Source organism: Nyctibius grandis, chromosome 4 (genome assembly GCF_013368605.1).
Source record: "Nyctibius grandis isolate bNycGra1 chromosome 4, bNycGra1.pri, whole genome shotgun sequence".
NCBI lineage: Eukaryota > Metazoa > Chordata > Aves > Nyctibiiformes > Nyctibiidae > Nyctibius > Nyctibius grandis.
Window position 1 is genome coordinate 64,552,080 of NC_090661.1, and position 22,349 is coordinate 64,574,428.

At 38.7% G+C, this 22,349-nt stretch overlaps 1 protein-coding gene across 1 annotated transcript in view; it reads right to left on the bottom strand.

The window, feature by feature from the left end:
- The window catches only part of JAG2 (jagged canonical Notch ligand 2), a 73,985-nt gene that overhangs the window by 4,153 nt on the left and 47,483 nt on the right, over positions 1-22,349 (bottom strand). The window contains exons 7-25 of the mRNA XM_068399272.1: positions 22,207-22,326; positions 19,770-19,883; positions 18,822-18,935; positions 18,130-18,243; positions 17,534-17,580; positions 17,087-17,260; positions 14,623-14,773; positions 14,157-14,321; positions 13,444-13,557; positions 11,943-12,056; positions 11,449-11,562; positions 10,379-10,495; positions 9,331-9,358; positions 8,209-8,294; positions 4,539-4,652; positions 4,241-4,356; positions 2,846-3,091; positions 2,275-2,406; positions 1,091-1,247 (exon numbers count right to left, since the gene is read on the bottom strand). Coding sequence (XP_068255373.1) covers positions 1,091-1,247; positions 2,275-2,406; positions 2,846-3,091; positions 4,241-4,356; positions 4,539-4,652; positions 8,209-8,294; positions 9,331-9,358; positions 10,379-10,495; positions 11,449-11,562; positions 11,943-12,056; positions 13,444-13,557; positions 14,157-14,321; positions 14,623-14,773; positions 17,087-17,260; positions 17,534-17,580; positions 18,130-18,243; positions 18,822-18,935; positions 19,770-19,883; positions 22,207-22,326 — 2,337 coding nt within the window. The remainder of the gene's footprint in view (positions 1-1,090; positions 1,248-2,274; positions 2,407-2,845; positions 3,092-4,240; positions 4,357-4,538; positions 4,653-8,208; positions 8,295-9,330; positions 9,359-10,378; positions 10,496-11,448; positions 11,563-11,942; positions 12,057-13,443; positions 13,558-14,156; positions 14,322-14,622; positions 14,774-17,086; positions 17,261-17,533; positions 17,581-18,129; positions 18,244-18,821; positions 18,936-19,769; positions 19,884-22,206; positions 22,327-22,349) is intronic.

Genomic DNA, 22,349 nt, shown 5'->3' on the forward strand with positions numbered 1-22,349 from the left:
GGCAAAGTAATCCCCATCCCTTTTGCCCTAGCATTTAATACACAATCAGAAGAAAGAGAAATTGAAGTATGTCAGAATATCAGCTCAATTCTTTATCATCTATGCAATTTCTGTTCAGGACAAGAACAAAGCTGGTACAATTCCTCCAGGAGAGCTGAGGAAATAGTACATTTGCCAAGGCTTTAACAGATGAAAGGCATTCCCTAGAAGGGAAATGCAAGGGAAGTGGAACCAGGCAATTTACTAATTGTTTGGACTATTGGTGGAAGATCTTCCAGAAGATTATATTGGGGAGGTCTAGGAAAAAGTTGGGAGAGTCTCCTACCATTTTGTGATTTCCAGTCTGGGGCTTAGTTGAACTCAAGCCTACCAGTGGTCTTCCACAAGACCTTCTCCTGCCTCCCCAAGGCAGTAACACAGGCATGCAAAATCTTCAGCTGCTTATTTTGGCATAGGTCTTAGAGAGCCAATATTCAGACATAAAGGTCTCTCCAAGCACACCATATTCTCACTAAGAGGAATGAACATTACCTTTTAAGCCAGCTGTGCACTAGTGAGAAACACACATTGAAAAAGAGCACGAAGTTTTACATTATCATGGCCAAATATTAGAAGATACCAGACATCTTTAACTCTTGTTAAGGTAAATAATCACACCATGTGTCTTCACCCTTCCCCTATTTTCATTACCTTACACCCCCTCAGTTTCTATAGTGCTGCAGCATCAAGGGCTGAGGCTGCGTTAAGGTTAATGCAAGAGAATTGCAAAGGATTTTAACAGCACATGAGAAGAACTCCTGATCTTGTGAAAGGTATGCTTAGACTGGAGAATGAGGTTGGAAGTCAGAACCAAAACAGTGGCAAGGGTAGATGGGCATATTACACTAGAGATGAGGTTAAGTTTAAACTAGCATACAGGCACAGAATCTTGATTTTAAAGATACTTTCTCTTCAGTTAGTAATAGTGATTAAAGAAATAACCCGCTCTATCATTTTCCCCAACATGTAAAGAATGATAAGAAGAGACTGACAGTAGTGGTACAGAACATTCTTACACACACACAGAGGATGTATACATTGGGAACCTTACCTGATGATGAATTCCCCACAACTATGGTCTCTACTTTGACTTCTGTTACTGCCAACATAACAGTGCTGTTTTGCCGCTTGGTGATTGCATTTACTATTGTATTAGCAGCATTCTGTATGAGACTATTATCTTGCTCATCTCGATGAGGGACAAAAGACTAAAGGGAGTGAAGAGGAAAAATAAAAAGTTATTGGAATCACCTAACTGTGGAAATCTACTTCTTAAATCCAGCTACGTCTTAATTGAGTTCACTAGGTTGAATTTACCTGACAGTAGTTACAAGGAGTACCCTAAAAGTTTACTGGAGCAATAGCATGGCTGGCTCTATCTGAACTGCAGATGCAGTGTCAGGCTTGGTTGGTAACACACCTACTTGCTAATCTAGCATACCTCAATTAAAAGGCAGCTGACTTTCATGTTACTTACACTGCCAAGCTAAACTTAGTCATAGTTTGGAGCACTTCAAGACATGTGGATTATCTAGATAGAAGCTTGGACTAATAACAGTCTGCTCTATTTATACCATATACTTTGCTTCCTGCATCATGGCTCAGCGTGTTCTTTACGGTATTGGTAGAAACAGGCAGTCCAGCTTCTGCCTGGATAAACACTTTACTATGAAAATTAACTCTTTACTTGGAAACTAAGTAATACGCAACCATTGAGTGATTGGCTGTAAATGCCTCTAAAGCAATTCTTTAGCTCAGTACGGCAACTGTTAACTTGCATCTACTCAACTTGCACCTTCTTCTACTACCCACTTAGCACTTAGGTATTTAATGGACATCCTGAAGCAGCTATACTCTAAATGCACACCAGAAACTTCTTTACAAGATCCAATCCAGCCACCTGCAACTGTATCTCCTTAGTGAAAAGGTCAATAGCCCAAGATTTATGACAGAACAGGTAGGCACCTGTTCACTGATTTGGGCTGAATTAGTCTTTAGAGCAATTTATCAGGAGATTGTGGTAGCCTTCTGTCATTAATGAAACCCCACAGCCTTGGCTATCTAGCATTATAGGAAATTGTGAGATCACAAAATCACTTTGCAGTCAGACTAAGCCACAGATTGCACTATCTGCATTGAAGTGAAACAAGCTTAAACAACCTCTTCCTCAGCTCAAACTAATAAGAAAACATTTTCCTATGTACTTAAGTACAAGGTAACAAGTCTCATACTTACAATAGCAACTTCCACTGCATCCTCTGTGGAGTAAGACAGATCACATAATATTATCAGAGTTCTGTCCCTAGAAACAGTCCTAGCAGCCGGTAAATACCGAATTTCAGAACAGATATTTTCAGTTGTAGTGCCCTGTTAGAAGCAAGGGTATGACTTTAGTTCAAGTAAAAAATAGTACATAAAAATAAACATCTTCAGAGTTTTTGCAGTTACTGAGATCTGATGAAGGCAGCAAAGAGAGCATAAAGAAAAGGCAGAAAAGTGAAGAACAGGGTTTCGGAATAAAGGATGAGAATCTGAACTTGCATGACTATCCTAGTACAGTCTGAGCCCATCATGAAATATAAAAAAGAGTTAGGTATTCAAAAAAACCCCAAAATATTCAGTACAAACCCTAATTTTGCCTCACCCTTCAGACAAAGCACAATTAATAACAACAGAGGAGTCTAATAATAAATTTTGGAAGTTTATGACAGCAAGGAGTTATATTAGAAACAGTAATCTTCCATGCTCTGACACAGAATATATCCCTATATATACTGCCATACTTCATTAATAATTCTGTTCTCACCTGGGGGACTTTGTCTCCATTAAAAATTAAAGTAATTCTAGCACAGTCATTGTCCAAGTATCCAGAATTAGGCAGACACTTGATATTGACAGGCAGAGGTTCAGAAGCACTGCATTCTCCCCAGTCTCTGCATGGTGGCTGAAAACATTTCATATACTTCTCCTGGCATTCTTGACCCATGGGACACTGGTTATTTGAATTATCCCAGTGTTTGTGTAGCAGACAAGGTTTTTTCCCACACCACACCTAGAAATTAAAAAGAACAAAAGTACTGTTACAGTTAATTGCTCTTATGCATCAAATCAAAATAAGCAATTCACATAAGATGGTCATGATCTACTACTAGCTGCAAAAAATATGTATTTTGATACTGCTGTAGTTCTAGTAGCAGATGGAGTTGCTCTTCCACAAAACAAGGACATTTTCTATGAACAAAAGAGTAAAAGCTGTGCAAAGATTACCCGAGACATCAGTGACTGGGCATATCTCCCTAGAGACTTACAGACTTGTCCCACATAACTGAGTTACACAGAAGTCCAAACATTTATTTCAAACTATTCATCTAGGCTTCTATAGTCTAGAAAGAGAAACACCTCTACAAGGATTAGTTTATCTTCAATATTTATACGGAGATCCTGGCCACAGAATGGTGGTAAGCACTGTTACTTCAAACACTCTCCCAAAAGAAAACAGTATGCTGGTACACCCAAGTTAGTGAGGTGCAGCAAGCTTCCAAACACAGCTCCATTTCATGATGTACCCTTTAATATTCTACATAATACTATACAGCTATTAGTTTAGGAACTTATGGATTTCTTAAAGCACAATTGTCAGCAAGAAAGCATATTTGTTCCATTATGCATGAAAGAACCAAACACCATATATGGATAAGTTGCATTTATGGCACGCACCATTTCTGAGACTCTAGTTAACTTCATGCACTGTTATCTTCTGAAGGCATCTCAAATTTGAAATCACAACACCATAATGAGTCTAAAAACAGCATTTCCAAATCACTAAGTGCAAGATTTAGTTATTTCTTTGCCTACAGTGCACACCTAGCTAAACAAAGTAAGATTAAGGCTGGATAGATTCATAAGACCTAGAGGTTTTTAAACTGGTGCTTCCAGTGAAATGTGGGAGGACTGATGTGTGAGGCAATGTTGTAAGCGCTATTAGTGCTCATCAGGAGCCACCCACATAGCTCTACAACTTGTAAGCAGTACCAATCTTGTTTCTCTCCAGCTGTGATGTAAAGCTGCACAGGTACGACAAATCCACTGAGAAATGCCATCTCAGGAGGGCTGAAAGGCGTGGAGCACGTATACTAACATGTTCAATCTGCATTTCTGCTTTCAGTCAGAAAAATTTAAGAAAATAGGTCAAAATGCCTACCTTGGTGCAGTCAATACGGCCATCCAAACAGTGGCAGTTGTTGCATTCTTGTTCCCACCTGCTGCCATGGGGAAAGGTCATTCCTTTAAGCCAGCAAGGCTTTCCAATTCCAATCACTAAGAAAAAAAACTACATTCAGACACTTCATCTCTTCAAGTTACTGAAGCTATACAAATTTAAATCAAAAAAATACTAGCTACTGTTCCTTACACATCAGACTACTGTATATGAACTCTATACTGGCTACATTGTATCCTACTGTTTTTAGGGTAAAGGTCGGTAGCAGATATAGGAATACCTTCTTGGCACCTAGGACCAATTCTTCCAGGGGGACAAGTGCATCGGTATCCATTTATTTCATCTATACAAGTGGCACCATATCCACATGGGGAAGACTGGCATTCATCAATATCTAGATAGAAAATAGGTAAAACTCAATGGCAAGGACATTGAACATTGTAACTAAACATTTACTGACATGTAATCTGACAATACCTTCTTTCTTAACAAGCAAAGGACAGTCTGGCTTGAGAATTAATCTCCTAATTGGATGGTTCTACTATTTCAGCAGTAACCTCTAACAGATTGCTCATAATTGCACCCTAATTGAAGTTCTGATGATCAAAGAAGCAGTCATATGCTGACTCATGTCACAGAGCAGAGGTGTTGGACAGCTAAAGGTGCTAATGTCTTCTCCACATTCAGCTATAGAACTGAAGTCCCACATCTTGTTCTGGCACTAATCTCAGACATTTAGGCTTCCTAAAAAAGCACACGCTTTCAGGAAGTTATCACAGTGCAAGAACTGAACAATGATTTGGCTCAACAGTGCTCGAAAAAAAAGTGACTTTCTGCAATACAATTCACCATAAGGAAGAAGAATAATAGTTTAGTTTGTAACAGACATTTGATGTTTTCTTAATAACCTTGAAATAGTGAGTAGATTAATTTAGTACATACACACGTAGCACAAAAGCCTCTTAAAAAAAAACAACCTTCAAAGATTCAGAGGCTTAGCCGCAGAAATCTATTGAAAAAGGCAGGGAAGTGCAGTCCATTCAGATGCACAGCAATGTGTTATTTGTTATCCTGGGGAAGTGACCAATGCTAATTTATGTAACAGTCTACCAACAAAGGCAACAGAAACCAACTTGTCACATTGTGAGCCACAGGCACCAACTGCTTCATTTTCAACCATAACCATTCCCTTCCAAAGCATCCTTTGAAAGGTTTCCTTCCATTGAAAATGAATGCCCTCTCCAAACCCTCAGAAAAACTGTTTAGACACCAATTCTTGACTGATCACAGAATCAATCAGGTTGGAAGAGACCTCTGGGATCATCGAGTCCAACCATTGCCCTGACACCACCCTGTCAACTAGACCATGGCACTAAGTGCCATATCCAGTCTTTTCTTAAACACATCCAGAGATGGTGACTCCACCACCTCCCTGGGCAGCCTGTTCCAATGTCTAATGACGCTTTCTGAGAAGAAATTCTTCCTAATGTCCAACCTAAACCTCCCCTGGCAAAGCTTGAGGCTATGTCCTCTTGTCCTGTCGCTAGTTGCCTAGGAGAAGAGGCCAACTCCCACTTCACTACAACCTCCCTTCAGGTAGTTGTAGACTGCAATAAGGTCACCTCTGAGCCTCCTCTTCTCCAGGCTAAACAACCCCAGCTCCCTCAGCCGTTCCTCATAGGTCAGACACTCCAGACCCTTCCCCAGCTTGGTCGCCCTCCTCTGGACTCGCTCCAACACCTCAACATCTTTCTTGAAGTGCGGGGCCCAGAACTGGACACAGTATTCAAGGTGCGGCCTCACCAGTGCCGAGTACAGAGGGACGATCACTTCCCTAGACCGGCTGGCTACACTATTCCTAATAGAAGCCAGGATGCCATTGGCCTTCTTGACCACCTGGGCACACTGCTGGCTCATGTTTAGCCAGCTGTCGATCAGCACCCCAAGGTCTCTTTCCTCTGGGCCACTCTCTAACCACTCTTCCCCCAGCCTGTAGAGCTGCATGGGGTTGTTGTGGCCCAAGTATAAGACCCGGCACTTGTTCTTGTTGAACCTCATGCCGTTGGTCTCAGTCCATCTGTCTAACCTGTCCAGATCCCTCTGTAGGGCCTTCCTACTCTCCAGCAGATCGACACTCCCACCCAGCTTGGTGTCATCTGCAAATTTACTGAGGGTGCACTCAATCCCTACATCTATATCGTCTATAAAGATATTGAACAGCACCGGCCCCAGAACTGAGCCCTGGGGAACACCGCTAGTGACTGGCCGCCAGTTGGACTTTGCCCCATTCACCTCCCCTCTCTGGGCTCGGCCATCCAGCCAGTTTTTAACCCATCGAAGAGTCCACCCATCCAAGCCCCGGGCAGCCAGTTTGTTTAGGAGGATGCCGTGGGAGACAGTGTCGAATGCCTTGCTGAAGTCTAGATAGACTACATCCACAGCCCTGCCCTCATCTACTAAGCAGATCACTTTGTCATAGAGGGAGATCAGGTTGGTCAAGCAGGACCTGCCTTTCATGAATCCATGTTGGCTGGCCCCGATGCCCCGATTGTCCTGCATATGCCGTGTAATGGCACTCAGGATGATCTGTTCCATCACCTTGCCTGGCACCGAGGTCAGGCTGACAGGCCTATAGTTCCCTGGATCATCCTTCCAGCCCTTCTTGTAGATGGGCGTTACATTTGCTAATTTCCAGTCAGCTGGAACTTCTCCAGATAACCAGGACTGCCGGTAGATAATCGAGAGTGGTTTGGCAAGTTCATTTGCCAGTTCCTTCATTACTCTGGGGTGAATCCCATCTGGGCTCATAGCCTTGTGGGTGTCCAATTGGCACAGCAGGTCACTAACCGTCTCCTCCTGGATTATTAGGAGGATTATTCGCCTAATTATTCGCCCAATTAGGCGAAAGTAGTAGGGTATCTCAATTGATTGTTCACAGTCAGTTACAGATTGATCTCCTCATTCTCTCTTTCCAGCCCGGAAGGTCTCTCTCCCTTTTCCCTTTCCCTTGGCAGGGGTGGGGGAGGGGCGGTGGAGGGTTAACAGAGAGCATCTGCCACAGGTTTAATAGCCGGCCCAGCTTTGAACCGTGACTCCAAGCACAGTATCAGCTCTCTGTGTTTAAAGGACTGGACTTGAAAAGCGAACATGATAAATGGTAGTAGTGAGACTGTTACCCATGTAGGCAATGGAAAACACCAAATGGATAGGGAAGGGCTTTTGGTTCTATGCTAGCTTCCTTCAGAAGTGCTCTAACATGAAGTTTTATGCAAATACAGAAGTATCTAAACTACTGATCTTCTGAAGAAGTATAAATAAATAAAGCAAAAATAAGGTATCTACCACATGCAAGTCAAAATGGGAATATTACATTAAAAAAATAAAAAAAGACTCTTCCACAATACTTCAATGCAGTTTTAAGGTTTCTTTTCAGTCTCTGTCCTTCAGGATAATCGCAGTGTAACAGGTTTGTTTTATAGATTTGAAAGACCTTTATCATACTTCTTTATTATTCACACACCAGCACTACACTCCTGATGTTTTTGTTTTCATTTATGATGTCCCAGTGGATTTCAGTTTCTAATGTTAAATAGAACACCTAGTGATATATGGAATCTTTAACGACAAGTTGCTTATCAAGAAAAATATTAAAACCTAATAACCGTCTATGAAGGCAGCACTCCAGAACCTTCAGAAATGTCTGAGGAAATCCAGCACCCAAGTCTTTCAGTATAATTTAAGCCAACTCATTTCAGTTCCATTTCACGAAATGGAGAAAGGAACAGAAGTTGTCATTATTTACAACGTATCAGTACCTGGCTGTCTGACATGTGGCTTCTGCTTCGTTATTTGGAATTCAGCTAGCCTAATGCAGAAAGGGTCACAGGGTGTTCTGATTTGTGCATTAGAATGGTACAACCTCTCAGGTCTTTACCCATACAGGTACTTACTAATTCTGCAGTCAGGACCAGCAAACCCAGGTGCACATTCACATCGAAACCAATTCACACCATCAACACAGATGCCTCCATTGTAACTGTAAAAATAATAAACCTATCATTACACCAATCATTCTCAGGGTAGATTCACTAGTCTAAAGATGAGCAAAGATCATAGGTATCACACGGTGTGTTCAAATGCAAATTTCTATTGTCTCTATTTATAGTACTTCCTCACTATTCAACAATGCAGAATTAAGAAGTCCCTCCTAATTCATAATACGAGTCTACTTAACAAGCCATCTACGTTGTTTCATGGGTCTCTAATTAAAGCTTTGTTAAATTAAACCTTCTGCTGTTTAGGGGGATGATCTATTCCTATCAACAGAGAAAGCATAATGTTAGATAAACAATATTGCTTAATAAGGCACCTGTTAAAACAGCAACATCCTACAAAAGTGCGTGCATGTGTGGGGAAGTATATCAACAGAACTCAAGGAGATAAAACAGCACTGTGAAGTGAATACGGAGAAAGCCTGAGCTTTTGTAAGGTGTTTTTCTTTTTTTTTAATGCTGAAGTACAGGTTATTGCATCAGAATGGACAACAGTGAAAGATAAGGTAGATGGTTTGCTTCATCCACATATCAGTATTTTTCCACTTCAACCATAAATATCAACCTCTATATTTAAAATACTCCTAATTTTGCTTTTAAAACACATTTAATACATAGGATTTGATCTAACAGGACATGTTTATATTATCTAAAATTATTTATTGTAAACTAACAGGTTTTGACTTCTCATTTTTTAGTCTAAAATTCAACTGTAGACACTTGAAATGTTATCAAGTCTGATTGATTTCATATCACAGTAATTTACTAGTCAGTTCTGGCACAGAGACTACACTAAAATACTTTTATCTGTTCATACAGGAATCAACTCAGGGTTGTTTTGTGGTCTTTGTTGCTGTCAAGGAATAGATAAAGCATGGCAAAAAATTGTTTTAAGATTTTTACAGAGGCTGGCTTCAATTATTTTAGGGTAGAATTAGTTCTAATCCTGAATGGAAATCCGTATTACTGTGCTCAGTTTTATTGTCACAATAGGTACAGAACTGGAGTTCACATGCTTACCATGGATGAGGGTTGCAGTCATTGGTATCTATAAAAAAGAAGAATACAAACTAGTGTAACTAGGGGCATATTTATTTTCTACGGTATAAAATTCTAGTTCAAGAGACACTATATTTCATAAGCAAAGAAAAATAATACAGAATTGCATGTTTTCTTCCACACTTGCAAAGAAAGTTCAGTTAGACCTAACAGAGCAATGAAATACCTTAAATTTTATGAATAGACTGACAAATGCAAAACTTTACAACTTCAGTGTATTTTGATATATCAACAGCACAGACTGATGAGCGGGATGATGGCAACATAACAGAAATAAAACAGGGTATCAGTTGCATTGGTAGTGGATAATTCAACCAGGCTCTAAAAGCTTTCTAAGGGATTACTACGACTTTGGCACTTCATATGTACACGTGCATCTAGCCAGATTTCTTAAACAAGTATTTCCCATTATAAACTGCTCCATATTATTTGTTAGCACTTACACAAGCACTGTCAGCTTTAAAACAGCTAATTAGAGCATACATCTATACAACAGTAATTCCACAATAGATTTACAGTAAAAACAGAGCTCAAATTTAGATTTTTTTCTTTTCCCTCTCTATGTTACGCCTCAGGGAAAAAAAAAATAGAAGTCAAAGTTGCAGGCTTTACTCCACCTAACCAATTCATTGTACTGGTATGTCAAAGTACTTAACTGCTATCCTCAAAGAAAATGACAGAATATACACAACTGCCTGCCTTTACACATACTTTTCATTATTACAATTAGTATTTCTGCAAGGACTTTTTTTGTTCTGCGCATGTCCCCAAAGTTGTATTTTTATAGAAGGATGAAAGTCTTATTTTGGCAGAGACTAGGTGCAAAAAGAAGCTTGACAAGTTCTTCATTCATTACTCGAGCATCATCTTTACCTACCTCCCACCCTGAATGACTCAGATATTTTGGCACATGAACTCTATAAACTTGCTTTGTTTCAGTTAACCGCTCTGTGCCAGACACTCCTCATATCCCAGGGGAATGCAGGGGAAGAAAGGAGAAAAGCCTTACTCTGTGTGCATGTACGTCCTTCCCATCCTTCTTTGCAGATGCAAGAAAAGGAATCTCCACTGCCAACACATGTTCCACCATTCACGCAAGGGTTTGGAATACAGCTGCTGTTTTTAGCTTTGAAAACAGAAAAGGTCTCTTTTTAGCACAGAAAACAAAAAGTATCTATCATCTAGATATGTTGATATCACAATCCTGAACAGCATTTAAATCGACAGCGTAAGACTTACAAGAAGGTCAAAAGACTCCATAATAAATAGTCACATCGCATGATAATCTCTCGCCTACCTTCACCATCATCACAATTAAATTGTTTGATGGAACTATGAAGTTTTATAAGAAAATGTTATCTACTTTTTCCCCATCTGTGTAAGCATCTTCCAAACTGCTAAATCCCTACTTTGGCAGTGAGTTACCCAGGTCATGAGGTGTACTTCATAACAAAATACTAGCATTTAAAGTTCAGATTTTGATTAAATGCCACAATTGTACCTGAAAAGTAGAAAAACTATACTAAATCACCTTCATCCAACTTCTTGGTGCTAATGGAAGTTTCATATTCAGAAAAATGTACCATGGAGACTACATTCAATCTCCAAAAAGATCAAGAGTAGCTCCCTACAGCAGGCAGTAACCCTACAAATCCCCTAGGAAGAATCACTTTATTTTATTTTTCCTGAGCACATCTGCTCACATACCTTTCAATCACAAACTTATTCATATTATGAACCTTCAAGCAAAGCTGGAGACTAAGTTCCCAAGAAAAACCTTTACACGGGGTCTCTAAAGGCTAGTAGAGAAATCAAGACAAGTCCAAGTGTTCCAATTCCGCTTAGGAGAAGCCATGTAAAAGACCATATAAGTAGCCTGCAGAGAACAGCTTCCTAAAAATCAGTATCATGTCAGGTGAGCGGAAGAAATTACTCCAAACTTCAGTCACCAGCCAACTGGAACAGATTTGAACTAGCCAGCTAGAAGAACAGTGTGCCTATTTACTGAATAGTTAAGTATTATTTAAACACATCTCCACTTTTTTCTGGCTTTATCTGTAGAGGATTTAAAAAGCTTACCAGTGTTGCAAGTACTTCCTATCCATTCTGGAGGACATGAACAGCGGAATGTATCTCCATCATCATAGCATGTTCCACCATTGCTACAAGTATTCGCATCACATTGGTATTCGCCTATACATAACAAGAAAAGAGATTTAATTTCCATTGGTCTTGCTGAATTTTAAGATTAGGTACTTTCTAATCACAAAGTTACTTTTAAAGAGACTTCATATTTAAATGCAACAGTACTACAAACATAGTTCTACTTGCTGTATTACAGTAAACAACGAAAAGACTGGAATCTAAGGGCATCTCTTACATCTATTTCACTACATGAAGGAAAAAAATTTTTAAACGTTCCAATTTGTTGCTGGGAAACTGGAAGAGGTAATGAAAATATGCCTATTATTTCACTGCAATTGTTTTATTTTAAATTTCAGGAACTCTAGTCTCATGAGAAGAAAGAAAACAAATCTTTGGGTAAACTAAAGATCAAAGTAAAGAACACTCACGTGAATGGCAAGTTTTGCCTTTCCAGTCATTCTTACACTCACAATAGAAGTCATTTACCAAATCAATGCATCGACCACCGTTGTGACATGGATTAGGAGAACAGTCGTTGAAATCTAGAAAAAGTAATTCAAATTAGATGATCTAGCCTAGCCAAGGCCATGAGAAAGTATAAAATACTTCTTTATAAAGGAAATAAATTGTGTATTGTTTAGGAAGACAGTGTTCCTAATTGTTAAGGGGTTATCTTTATATAAGCAAGGAAAAAAAACTGATTTAATACAGAGCAACATGAATTATGAAAGATTTTCTGACAGCTTAAGAGAAAAAGTATTGTTCAGTATGGCTTTTAAGTAGAGCACCAAAGTAGTTTCATTTTTCCAAACAGCTATACTCTGAACTTCAGAGAAAACCTTCTAGTAGTGACCACAATGTCCTGAAAAGGAGTCCCAACCCAGGACATCCATATGAGATAATTAAAGCAGTAGAGGAAGCCTTAACTGTCTCGAAATACAGAGTTAAAGCCATTAGATGACTTAATCATATATACACATACACATGTGTGTGTATACACACATTAAGCATACATATACACACATACATGAATTTAGAGAAAATTTTTCTCACTTGAGACAGATATTTTAACAGGTAGAATATAATTATTCCAGACCAAACTTCATCTAAATCACACAAAAAGCTCTTTTGACAGCAACAGCTGCCAAAAGCTTCTCAGTCTTTATTTCACATCCCAATTGGTGCATGTCCTGTAATAAGTCTCAGCAAGTCCTTGCGGTCATGTTTTAAAAGGGGCTTCCTTCAGAGCAGAAAAAAAAACAACTGCAGTTTGCTCTGAGGTAACTTAACTGTGAACTGGCCTAGTACACTTCTTTCTCAACCAAGGCCCAATGTCTCAAGCCAGGATTAGCAAGAGTAAAGGCCTGTTCCCACTGAACCCAGAATACAAAACACCGAGACCCCTGTTATTCATCGAGTAAAAATTCAGGCTTCAACAGTTCTTTTCTTACTACAGGAATAAATATTAAATTTATAATTTCCTTCAGTAAGGTGGAAGCACATTACAGCTTGCACTGGCTTAAAGCTAAAAAGCTTTTCAAGTTTGGAAACTACTGTGTATGAGTAAATTGGGTAAGGCACAAACCTTTACGTACAGTAAGTACAAAGTATATATGTGTATAGCAATAAAAGCAATATAATGAGTAGACCCCCTAACAGGGTATATTCACTTTTGTCTCTGCTCAGGAGAAGTTCTCTCCTCCCGAGATACATCCTGTACTATACGAAAGAATCAGATTACAGTCCTACTAAAGGAACTGAGCCTTGTAGAGCTGCTACCCAAAATTCTTGAAAATACTTTTGCAAACAACACTGGGTAGACTGTAATTATAGAACAGAGAAACTACCTCATTATTATTAACCATGTACCAACATCGCTGTTACAGCAAAGCTGTAATATTTGACCCTGCAATGCTTAGCACTACTCACTTGTGTCACACAATTCTCCTTCCCAGCCACTTGAGCAGAAACATCTAAACGAATCAACTTCATCGATGCATGTCCCACCATTCTTGCAAGGTTTCCCAAGACAATCATTGATATCTATGACAAAAAGTCAACAATCATTGCTCAAGGCTGTCTTCACCTACCTAGAGGAGTGATCTACACTTATGTCTCTAGGAAAAGCAGCACAAAGTTCTGCTCCATTTGTACATACAAAAGAACAACTCAAACATCTGTTTTCAAACCTGCTAAGGTTTCTAGATTTATTCTCTCTCATGTAGAAAATCAAACCAGAGCATTAAGTTTACCTGGCAAAAATATCCAGGTGTTCAAAAAATACCCGGAACAGCAATACACATGCTCCTAAGCTGTGCTGTCAATGTCTGTCCCTTCTTTATCATCCCCATGTTGGGGAAATCCATGGCTTCTTGTGAGATTGTATATAAAGGTAGTGGTACAGACACATTCACATTGAAGTTGGACAAAAACCAGTTTTCTTTCACAGAAAAAGTGTGAACCACTATAAAGAGACAACTTTTACCAGAAGAAACTGGATTTCAAGCCGTACACCTGAAACAACACTCTGTGCAACTTTATAAAAATCTTAACATTTTATTTTATGTTGTAAAGCTACATAACAAAAACTTTTAAGGAAGTTTTAGAGCAACAAAATAATTTAGAAGAAAACTCCCACTTACTTTCGTGACAGTATATTCCGGTAAAACCTCTTTCACAGGCACAAGTAAAATTCCCTCCTGGCTGACTAATACACCGTCCATGAGGCCCACAAACATTAGACGAAATGAAACGGATTCCTTCTTGGGTAGCATTAGTGAAGACTTCTATTGTACAGCTGTCTATTACTAAGAATGAGAAGTATGTTATCAGACTAATAATCTGCATCACCAATCAGTTTTTATTTTTAAAAAAGTTATCCAAAATTTAAGACTAATCACAATTTAAAAGTTATGCTAAGTGTAAGTTAGCCTCTACCCCTTAATAAATAAGGACTGATACAAGCACTTCTCACTGCCTCACTATTTCACAAAGTCCAAGTGAGTGCAATAAAGATGTTTCTGCCTTATGCTATTCCCAAAAATACTACTTTTCTTTTTTAATGTACCACTAATACATTACGACAAGTTTCTGGAGAGTAGCAGGTACCTTTACAAGAATTGTTCTTGCAGTGGTCCTTGAGATGAGAACAATTCTTTCCATCATAGTCATCAGGGCAGGCACAGTAATAATCTCCTCCCAGATCATAGCATTTAGCCCCATTCTGGCAAGGGTTAGGTTCACAGAAATCAATATCCATCTGTAAGAGAGACCACAGTTAGCAGCAGCTGTTTCATTTCCCAGGCGTAAGCAGCATTATCTGTGTTGCCAAAGACACAGACAAAGCTAATTTACAAGGAACCTCAAGTTTTAAGGTTTATGAGTCATATATATTGCATTTCATCCAGCAACACAGAAAGAAACTTCAGGTTACTTCAGTCAATCCAAATACAAAGCATTTCTGATACTGCTAAAAAGATATTCCTTTGCAGGAGACTGAATAAGCACATGTGCAATAATGGCTTGTTCTTTGCTAAGTTAAAAGACATCTTACTGTGACTGTTCTGGATCATTGTAAGTCACATCTCTGTCCTTCACACCTACATACTGAGTGCTACAACACAAGTTAAATACCAGTGCACTTGTCAACTTTGTAGCTGCAAGATACTTAAAATACACAGAACCTTAAAAAAATCCTATTCTATAGAGCAACTACTCTTCCCATCTCAACACACAGAATTCATTACAGGACCACATAGCTTGGAAGGGACCTCTAGAGGTCAGCTACTCCCACCTCCTCCTCAAAGTAGGTCTAGTTAGCCCAAGCTCAGGGTCTTATTCTTAACAAATACTATCACCATGCCAATTTACACACAGAAATGTACTTTTTGAACACTACCTAACCACCTGATTCAAAAAGCAAAATTTAAGCATAGCTTTCATAATATAACCCTTAACAGACAAATTGCTGTAGCAAAGCAATTCTGCTTCTACAGCTTAGACTGACACATAAGATCACTGACTGGTGATGCCCTAAATAGACCTCAAAACCCACAAAGCCGCCTCAGAAGGGATATTGTTACATCAGTATCTTTCCTCCAAATTGTTATTCTTAATGATTGCTTTCCTCCCCTCAAGTTAATCTTTCCCTCTTCACATCTTTCTTATGAGAAAGATAGCTTTCTGAAGCTTACAGACATAAAATTAAGTCTGATAGTGGGTTTGGTCACTATTTGTAGTAGTTCTGTAGCTAAATAGGAGAAAAATTCAAAGCTAACCAAAACAGAAAGAACAGAAAGGTATTAAGTATTTAATTCAGAGGAGCATGTACAATTCCAGCTGCAATAGAGAGATTTTCAGCAAGCTATTTTGCACTCTCACATGGAACATGCAAAGCAAACTACAAAAAATAGCTAAGGTCTGAGAAAGATTCTCAGATCTCCTCTATCAGATGTCTCCATTTGTTTCCTTCCATTACTGTAAATTTCCCCTTCCCAATGCAAGTTCAGTAGCTGGTACTTTAGCATCTGGAATCAATGGAAGATATTTCCTGCAATGCACAAGGCAGGCAGCCAACTCCCCCCCCTATTATTCAAACAGATCTGCTAAAACTTTAATTACACAGTATGGTATGAATCAGCCAAGAGAAGAGCACTCAAGCTATGATTCTTATGCAAAAATGGAACATGAGCTATTAGTTACTGCACCAGTTTTATTAAACTGGTCAGTATCTGCAATACTTTTTAATTTTGACTAAAAGGAGGCCATTGTTTCTTTAACAATGCAAATAATACAGAATAAAATTACTTCAGCATTTAAGGGAGATCACTCCAATGTTCTCCACAAAAAATCCTGGAGCAAAATTCTAATCCAATGCCTCCAGTTGACACTGTCTTGCTAGCCATAACACTACTTACACGAATGTGGCTATCAGCGAAAGCCAGAGAGTACATGCTTAGGGCAATATAATTTTACATTGAAAAGTCTAATGTCCTCCCTAGAAAGAGGTAGACCTTCATTATCATGAAGTCCTTTATGAATTATCACTAGCACTTCAGTATTTCAGATCTGAATCCTTATTTAAGCACTAGAACTACATGTTCCTAAAATGTTCTCAAACAGAAAGTTCTGAGAGCCAATACTTGTGTATCTGCCTGCCTTTAATTATGTGGATACTCCTACCAACAGCAGTAGGATTACTTGAAAGTTAACTCAGTTATGTACTTCAGAGCTATTAGGATGAAGTCTTAAAACATTCTAATGTAACAAAAGGACACAGGTCCTGAAAATTGCAAATGAAAATGTTTCAAGCTTAAGGAATACTTGCAGCCTTAAAAGGTTTAGAACCAACACCTATGTGCAACAACTTGCAGTCTACCAGGCTGCAAATTCAAGTGTTACAGCTACTATGACAGCACTGCACAATAAATTTGCTTATTCAGAGTGTCAAGTAACAGCTACGTCAGTCAGTAATGCTTTAGCCTTGGGTTACTCCCATTCAAACCCGGAGATATGTTTCTTTCAAGAATTCAATCCATGAAAAGTATTGCAGTAATGTCACCACTGCCCTCACCTCACAGAAGACTCCTGAGAAGCCCTGTGAACACAGGCAACTGAATCCATTCACCAGGTCTTTGCAACGGCCTCCATTTTGGCATGGATTGCTTTCACACTCATTTGTTTCTGTCTCACAGTTTTTTCCAGTGAAACCACGAGGGCATAAGCAATGGTAACCATTCACTTCATCCTTCACATAGTGGGGAAAAAAGCAGAAGTAGAAAGATTTGTTTATTGATAAAACTTGCACACAAGAATTCAAGTTATGTCTATATTCTGGATTTGTGAACAGCAGTAGCACCACATAAAATTATTTTGTGAAATGGTGCAAGAGTCTGCAAGTGCAACACTACACTTGCAACGCTTAACCTCATTTAATCAACCTGTAATTACAAACTATAGAATTCATAACTAGCCAGAACAAGATTTATTTTCCACATGGAATGTAATAAACAAGAGTTACCTTACAAGTCCCTCCATGCTGACATTGTCCATGACAGTCGTTAATATCTATGGATAAAATATGCAAGGTATTAGAATTTATACTTGCAGACTAAGCTGTGAAGTACAGGTCTAGCATAAAAACACAGAACAAATGATTTTCAGAAAGGATTTTTCTACATGTTTCAATGGAAAACAAGAATGCTTGATGTCTTAAGAGATTCTTAAAGACTATGTAATAGAAAATTACATATTACATATTTCTATTACAGTGTAATAGAAGTTAAACCAATTGCTATCAGCTAATTTAATATCTAATATTTTGCTAAAAAGTATTTTAAATTGAATAAGTACATGATGTCATTCAGAAACAGGGATGAGTGAGTAGGGAGAGATTTATCAGAGTTATGTAAGTGTGTATGTAAGCTCATTTTAACATTAATTACATCTCTAAATAATTTTTCAAACAGTATTTTCAATTTACATTACTGGACTTTAGGAAAATCCTGACAACAGGCATTTTTTCTTGTACAAGTGTGTATACTATCATTCATCACAAAACTTTCTTTAAAGAATAAAGCATCCTAGGGTCAACATATATACTAAAGAAATACTAACTGATATGACAATTTACTCCTGTCCATCCTGGAATGCAGTCACAGTAATATCCACCAATGAGATTTTTGCAAGAGTAAGCATTAACACAGGGTTTCCCCTCACACTCATTAGCATCTGTGAAAGAAGATAAAAGAAAGAAGAGAATAAAGAACAAACCCAGAAACAGATTACCACAGCACCAAGCAAAGTTTCCATGCAATCCAAGCATCGGAAGCTCATATTATACATTGGTAGGGCACTAAAACCATTTACATACCACAGGTTTTTAATGCATACTGGTCTGTATTAGCACATACATGCATGTTATCCTACTTTTCCCTTTGCCAAAACTCAAAAAGGTAATATGTTAGTCAGGGCAAATCCCTTCCTGCCTCCACAAGCTTATAGTCACTGTTCTGCCACCACGAAGAAGGAGTTACCATCACCAATGCTATATTTTGAGACAGAAAAGTTATCGGGCATTCTAGAAGAACTATGGTAAGTAAGCTTAAGTTGGGGCTTAAATAGTTACAGGTTCACTTGAAACTTCTGGCTTTAAGATCTACTAAAGAAGAGCTAAGATACCAATAGCAACACACATCTTCAATGTTTTCTTCAATAAAAATCATGCCAGAAACACACTTACACAGAGTTATTCATTATTTAGGAATAATCTCCAGTGGTCTTCAAAACTTTAGAAGGTAATTACTTACCAAGCTGACATGTTGCTCCAATCCACTGTTGTGGACATATGCACTCAAATGCATTAACACCATCAATACAGGTCCCTCCTTGAGCGCAAGGGTTAGATGCGCATTCATCAATATCTGGAAAGTCAGAGTGTGTGCCTTCCATTACACGGCTTACAATTTGGCTTAACCTTTTTTTTTTCTTTTTTAAAGTTAGTTTGAAATGAAGGGGGAGAATGTACAAACAAATAAGCTTAGGAATAGACTAATATTTTTAACCTAATTTTTACTTAGGCTTTTCTCACATCTTTGAGATAGAAAATTTCAGAGTTCCTCTCTCCCCCATCTGCAAACACCAAGATGATTCAGTTAATCTGCCAACAATTAACACATTCATTGAAAGTCAGTTCCTAGATCATGACACAAGCTTAGCTAGTATTTTTTTTTTTTTGAGGACAGTTGCTGTTGAAAAATGAATAAAAATCCTGTGTTCCAAATCACAGGCAACATGCAAACCTATTAGATAGGTCCATGATATATTTCAACTACTTCACCATCTTCCAAACCAGACACTTAAGCATTTAAGTGAGTAATTTACTCTTCTACTACTTTAAGAAGGGGAGAACCTTTCATGTTCACATTTATATCTCTTAAAACAAATCCATTCCATATTTTGCTTTAGTCCAGCTAAAGAGTCAGAAATTGTCCTAGAAGCTTTGGCAACAGGGCATTTTTTTGGGTATGGTCCAGCTATACTTTTTTTCATAACCTCTAGATCTCAACTGCATCAAACAGATACTGCTGGTTGTACAGTACCATTAATCTTTTCAGAGGCTCCCAACACAGAGCTGTAAGAAGACAGGTAAGGTAAAACACTACCACCAAATTCTATACCCACAGAGCACGACTATCAAGTAAGCTGTATCAACCCTTCCAACCCCATGGGTCAGTCATCAGTAAATGCATACCCACCAATAGCACATGTTGGTCCACTCCACCCCGATGGACAGTGACACTTGAAGCCTGATGAAATTTCATGACAAATTCCACCATTAGCACAAGGATTAGATACGCAAGCATGCTCCGCTGGGAAGAAAGAGGGAAAGTTCTTGCTAAATACGCTTCCAATATCAATTAAGGAAAACCTACATACTTAGAAATTGCGTTCTGATTAAAAGCGACCAAAAGCATGAGCAGTGGAGACACACCTGTACAAAAGTCTGGAGACTCCCTCTAAGATTCCCAGTAGGAAACTGAAGCAGGATTTTACTGAAGGTGTATCATCCTTCACATCTACTGACTAGAAAGTTTGAAGGTAGACACGTCACTCGTATCTCAATATACCAGGAGCTAGAGAAGCCCCCCATTAACCTACTGCTTCCAGCCACACACTTCTACCTCTGGCATGCTCCAGCACTTTGTTTCTTTTTCTTCAGTGAGACAAAACAGATATGCTGTATGCAGAGGTCTGAACAGCAGTAGTAGTTTAAGTAGCAAAGGTCTGTTTAGTTTCATTCTAATACTGTTCCTTGGAAACAGAGAAAAATAGAACTACTTGCAATTATAGGCAGTACTGCTTGTTGTCACTCCATGTAGGGCTGTAACACTTGCTGGAGCTGCACTAAGCAACAATCAAGTTGAGGAGGGACAAGTTGTATGCCATCACTTTTGATATTTTCCCTCTCAGAAGCCAAGGAAGCTTTCGGAAAGAAGAAAACAAACCCCTTACTAGGTAAGGCTTTCTAATTGTTGCTAGCATTTTTATTTTGGAATCTTTCAGGGATTTTATCTATAGTTTGCAAACTGAATTTACATTGTCTATGATGTTAGGTACTAGTACCTAAAGCAGCTCATATACCAACCTACTGCTAATAATCAGTATACAACTTATCAAATGTATGGCGCGCTCTATTACTGCCTCCTCATCTGGAGAGTCAAGGTGCTTCCTCACAACTTTCAGGGCAAGCTAAGACAAGATTTCATCCATTTTAGCCAAAACTTTGCATCACATTCTACCAGCTGAAGCAAGATGCAAGTTTTGATAGTATCATTAATACCACACAGCACTTTATAGAGGTTCAAAGAAGATCTACATCCTGATAAATGTGAAAACCTTCTGGTGATAATAGTTTAGTGAACTTAAGGCCAAACACTTAAGTGAAAGAAAAAAAATGTGTTCTTTCCATCTACACTTATAACTATCAAGGAATACCAAAATTCAAAATCAGAAGACTGGGAATTAAAAAAAAAAAAAGAAAAGGATTTAACAGCCCATCATGGCAAAGAAAGTCACTGCAGAACACCCAACTGAATACTAGAGGTGCAAAAGTTGAACTAAAAGTTTTCATTTTTCTCCAGACATCAAATCTTTCAAGCAAGACAGGGAAGAAATAGAAACTGCACACTCGCCCCTTTATCTTCAGAGACAGAATAGTCAGGAAAAGTCTCCAAACACCAAAATAGTCTCCAGTACATGAAAATTTTGGTCTTTGTGTAACACATACACAGATACGCATGAAAAAAGCAATAAGCTATCTTTGTAGTGTGGCTGAGATAGGAAGCAGTTTTTCATGTTGGATAGGCACAGATTTATTAGCCTCTAGTCAAGAAGCATGGTTGAAATATTTTCCTCCATTTTACCGATGGGAGCAGGGAAGACCCTTAACTTTTCATTTAGGCTGCTCTGTAGGAGGGCTTGAGCACATTTCCAGAGTAGTTAACATCTGCATTATTAATCCAAATGTATTGAGAGCCTCATATTAAAATATGATTTTAAAAATCACATTTCATTTGATCAAAGGGATAGTCAACACATTCAGGCAGCTAAAAATTTGGCCTAAACCCCACACCACAGTTAAAACTGAAGTGTCCATCACTACCACCTTCCTTAGTCCTCAGCTTGTATAAGATTCACATTTGCAAGCAAGCCGGAATGCAAGAAAATGGGTAGCAGGGAGAAAAGTAACAGGGAAAGGTGCACCTATAATCCATTTCCATGAGACTATAACCCAATTGCACATTTGGATTAAGGAAGTGAAGAAACCAAAAGGGAAGAAACATTCTCAGTCTTATCTAAATCCAAGGGAATCTTGCAGCATTTCTGTTGTCTTCAGTGGTTTTTTGAATAGCCAGCCTAAGGCACTAGACAGGAGAGACAGAGCTGGCATATCCCCACTGTCACACAAAGTAACCATCAAGCTAGGAGGACAAGTTACACACCATCACTTTTCACATTTCCCCTTTCAGAAACCAAGCTAGCTTTTGGAAAGGAGAAAACAGCCCTTCTACTCTACAAAAGAAAAAAAAAAAAGCAACAATGAGCATATTAAATGCCACCTGGCTAACTAGAACATAGCCATTCCTAAAACAGTTTCAGATTTCTTAAGATACATGCAATATCCAAAAGTACCAATTTCGCAGTTCTTTCCAGAGTAGCCATCTGGGCAAGCACAGCGATATTCATCTGGTTCAGTATTCATACAGGTTCCACCATTCAGGCAGGGATGGTGATTTCCACAGTAGTTCAGATCTGGACAGAGAAGAGTGTCAATC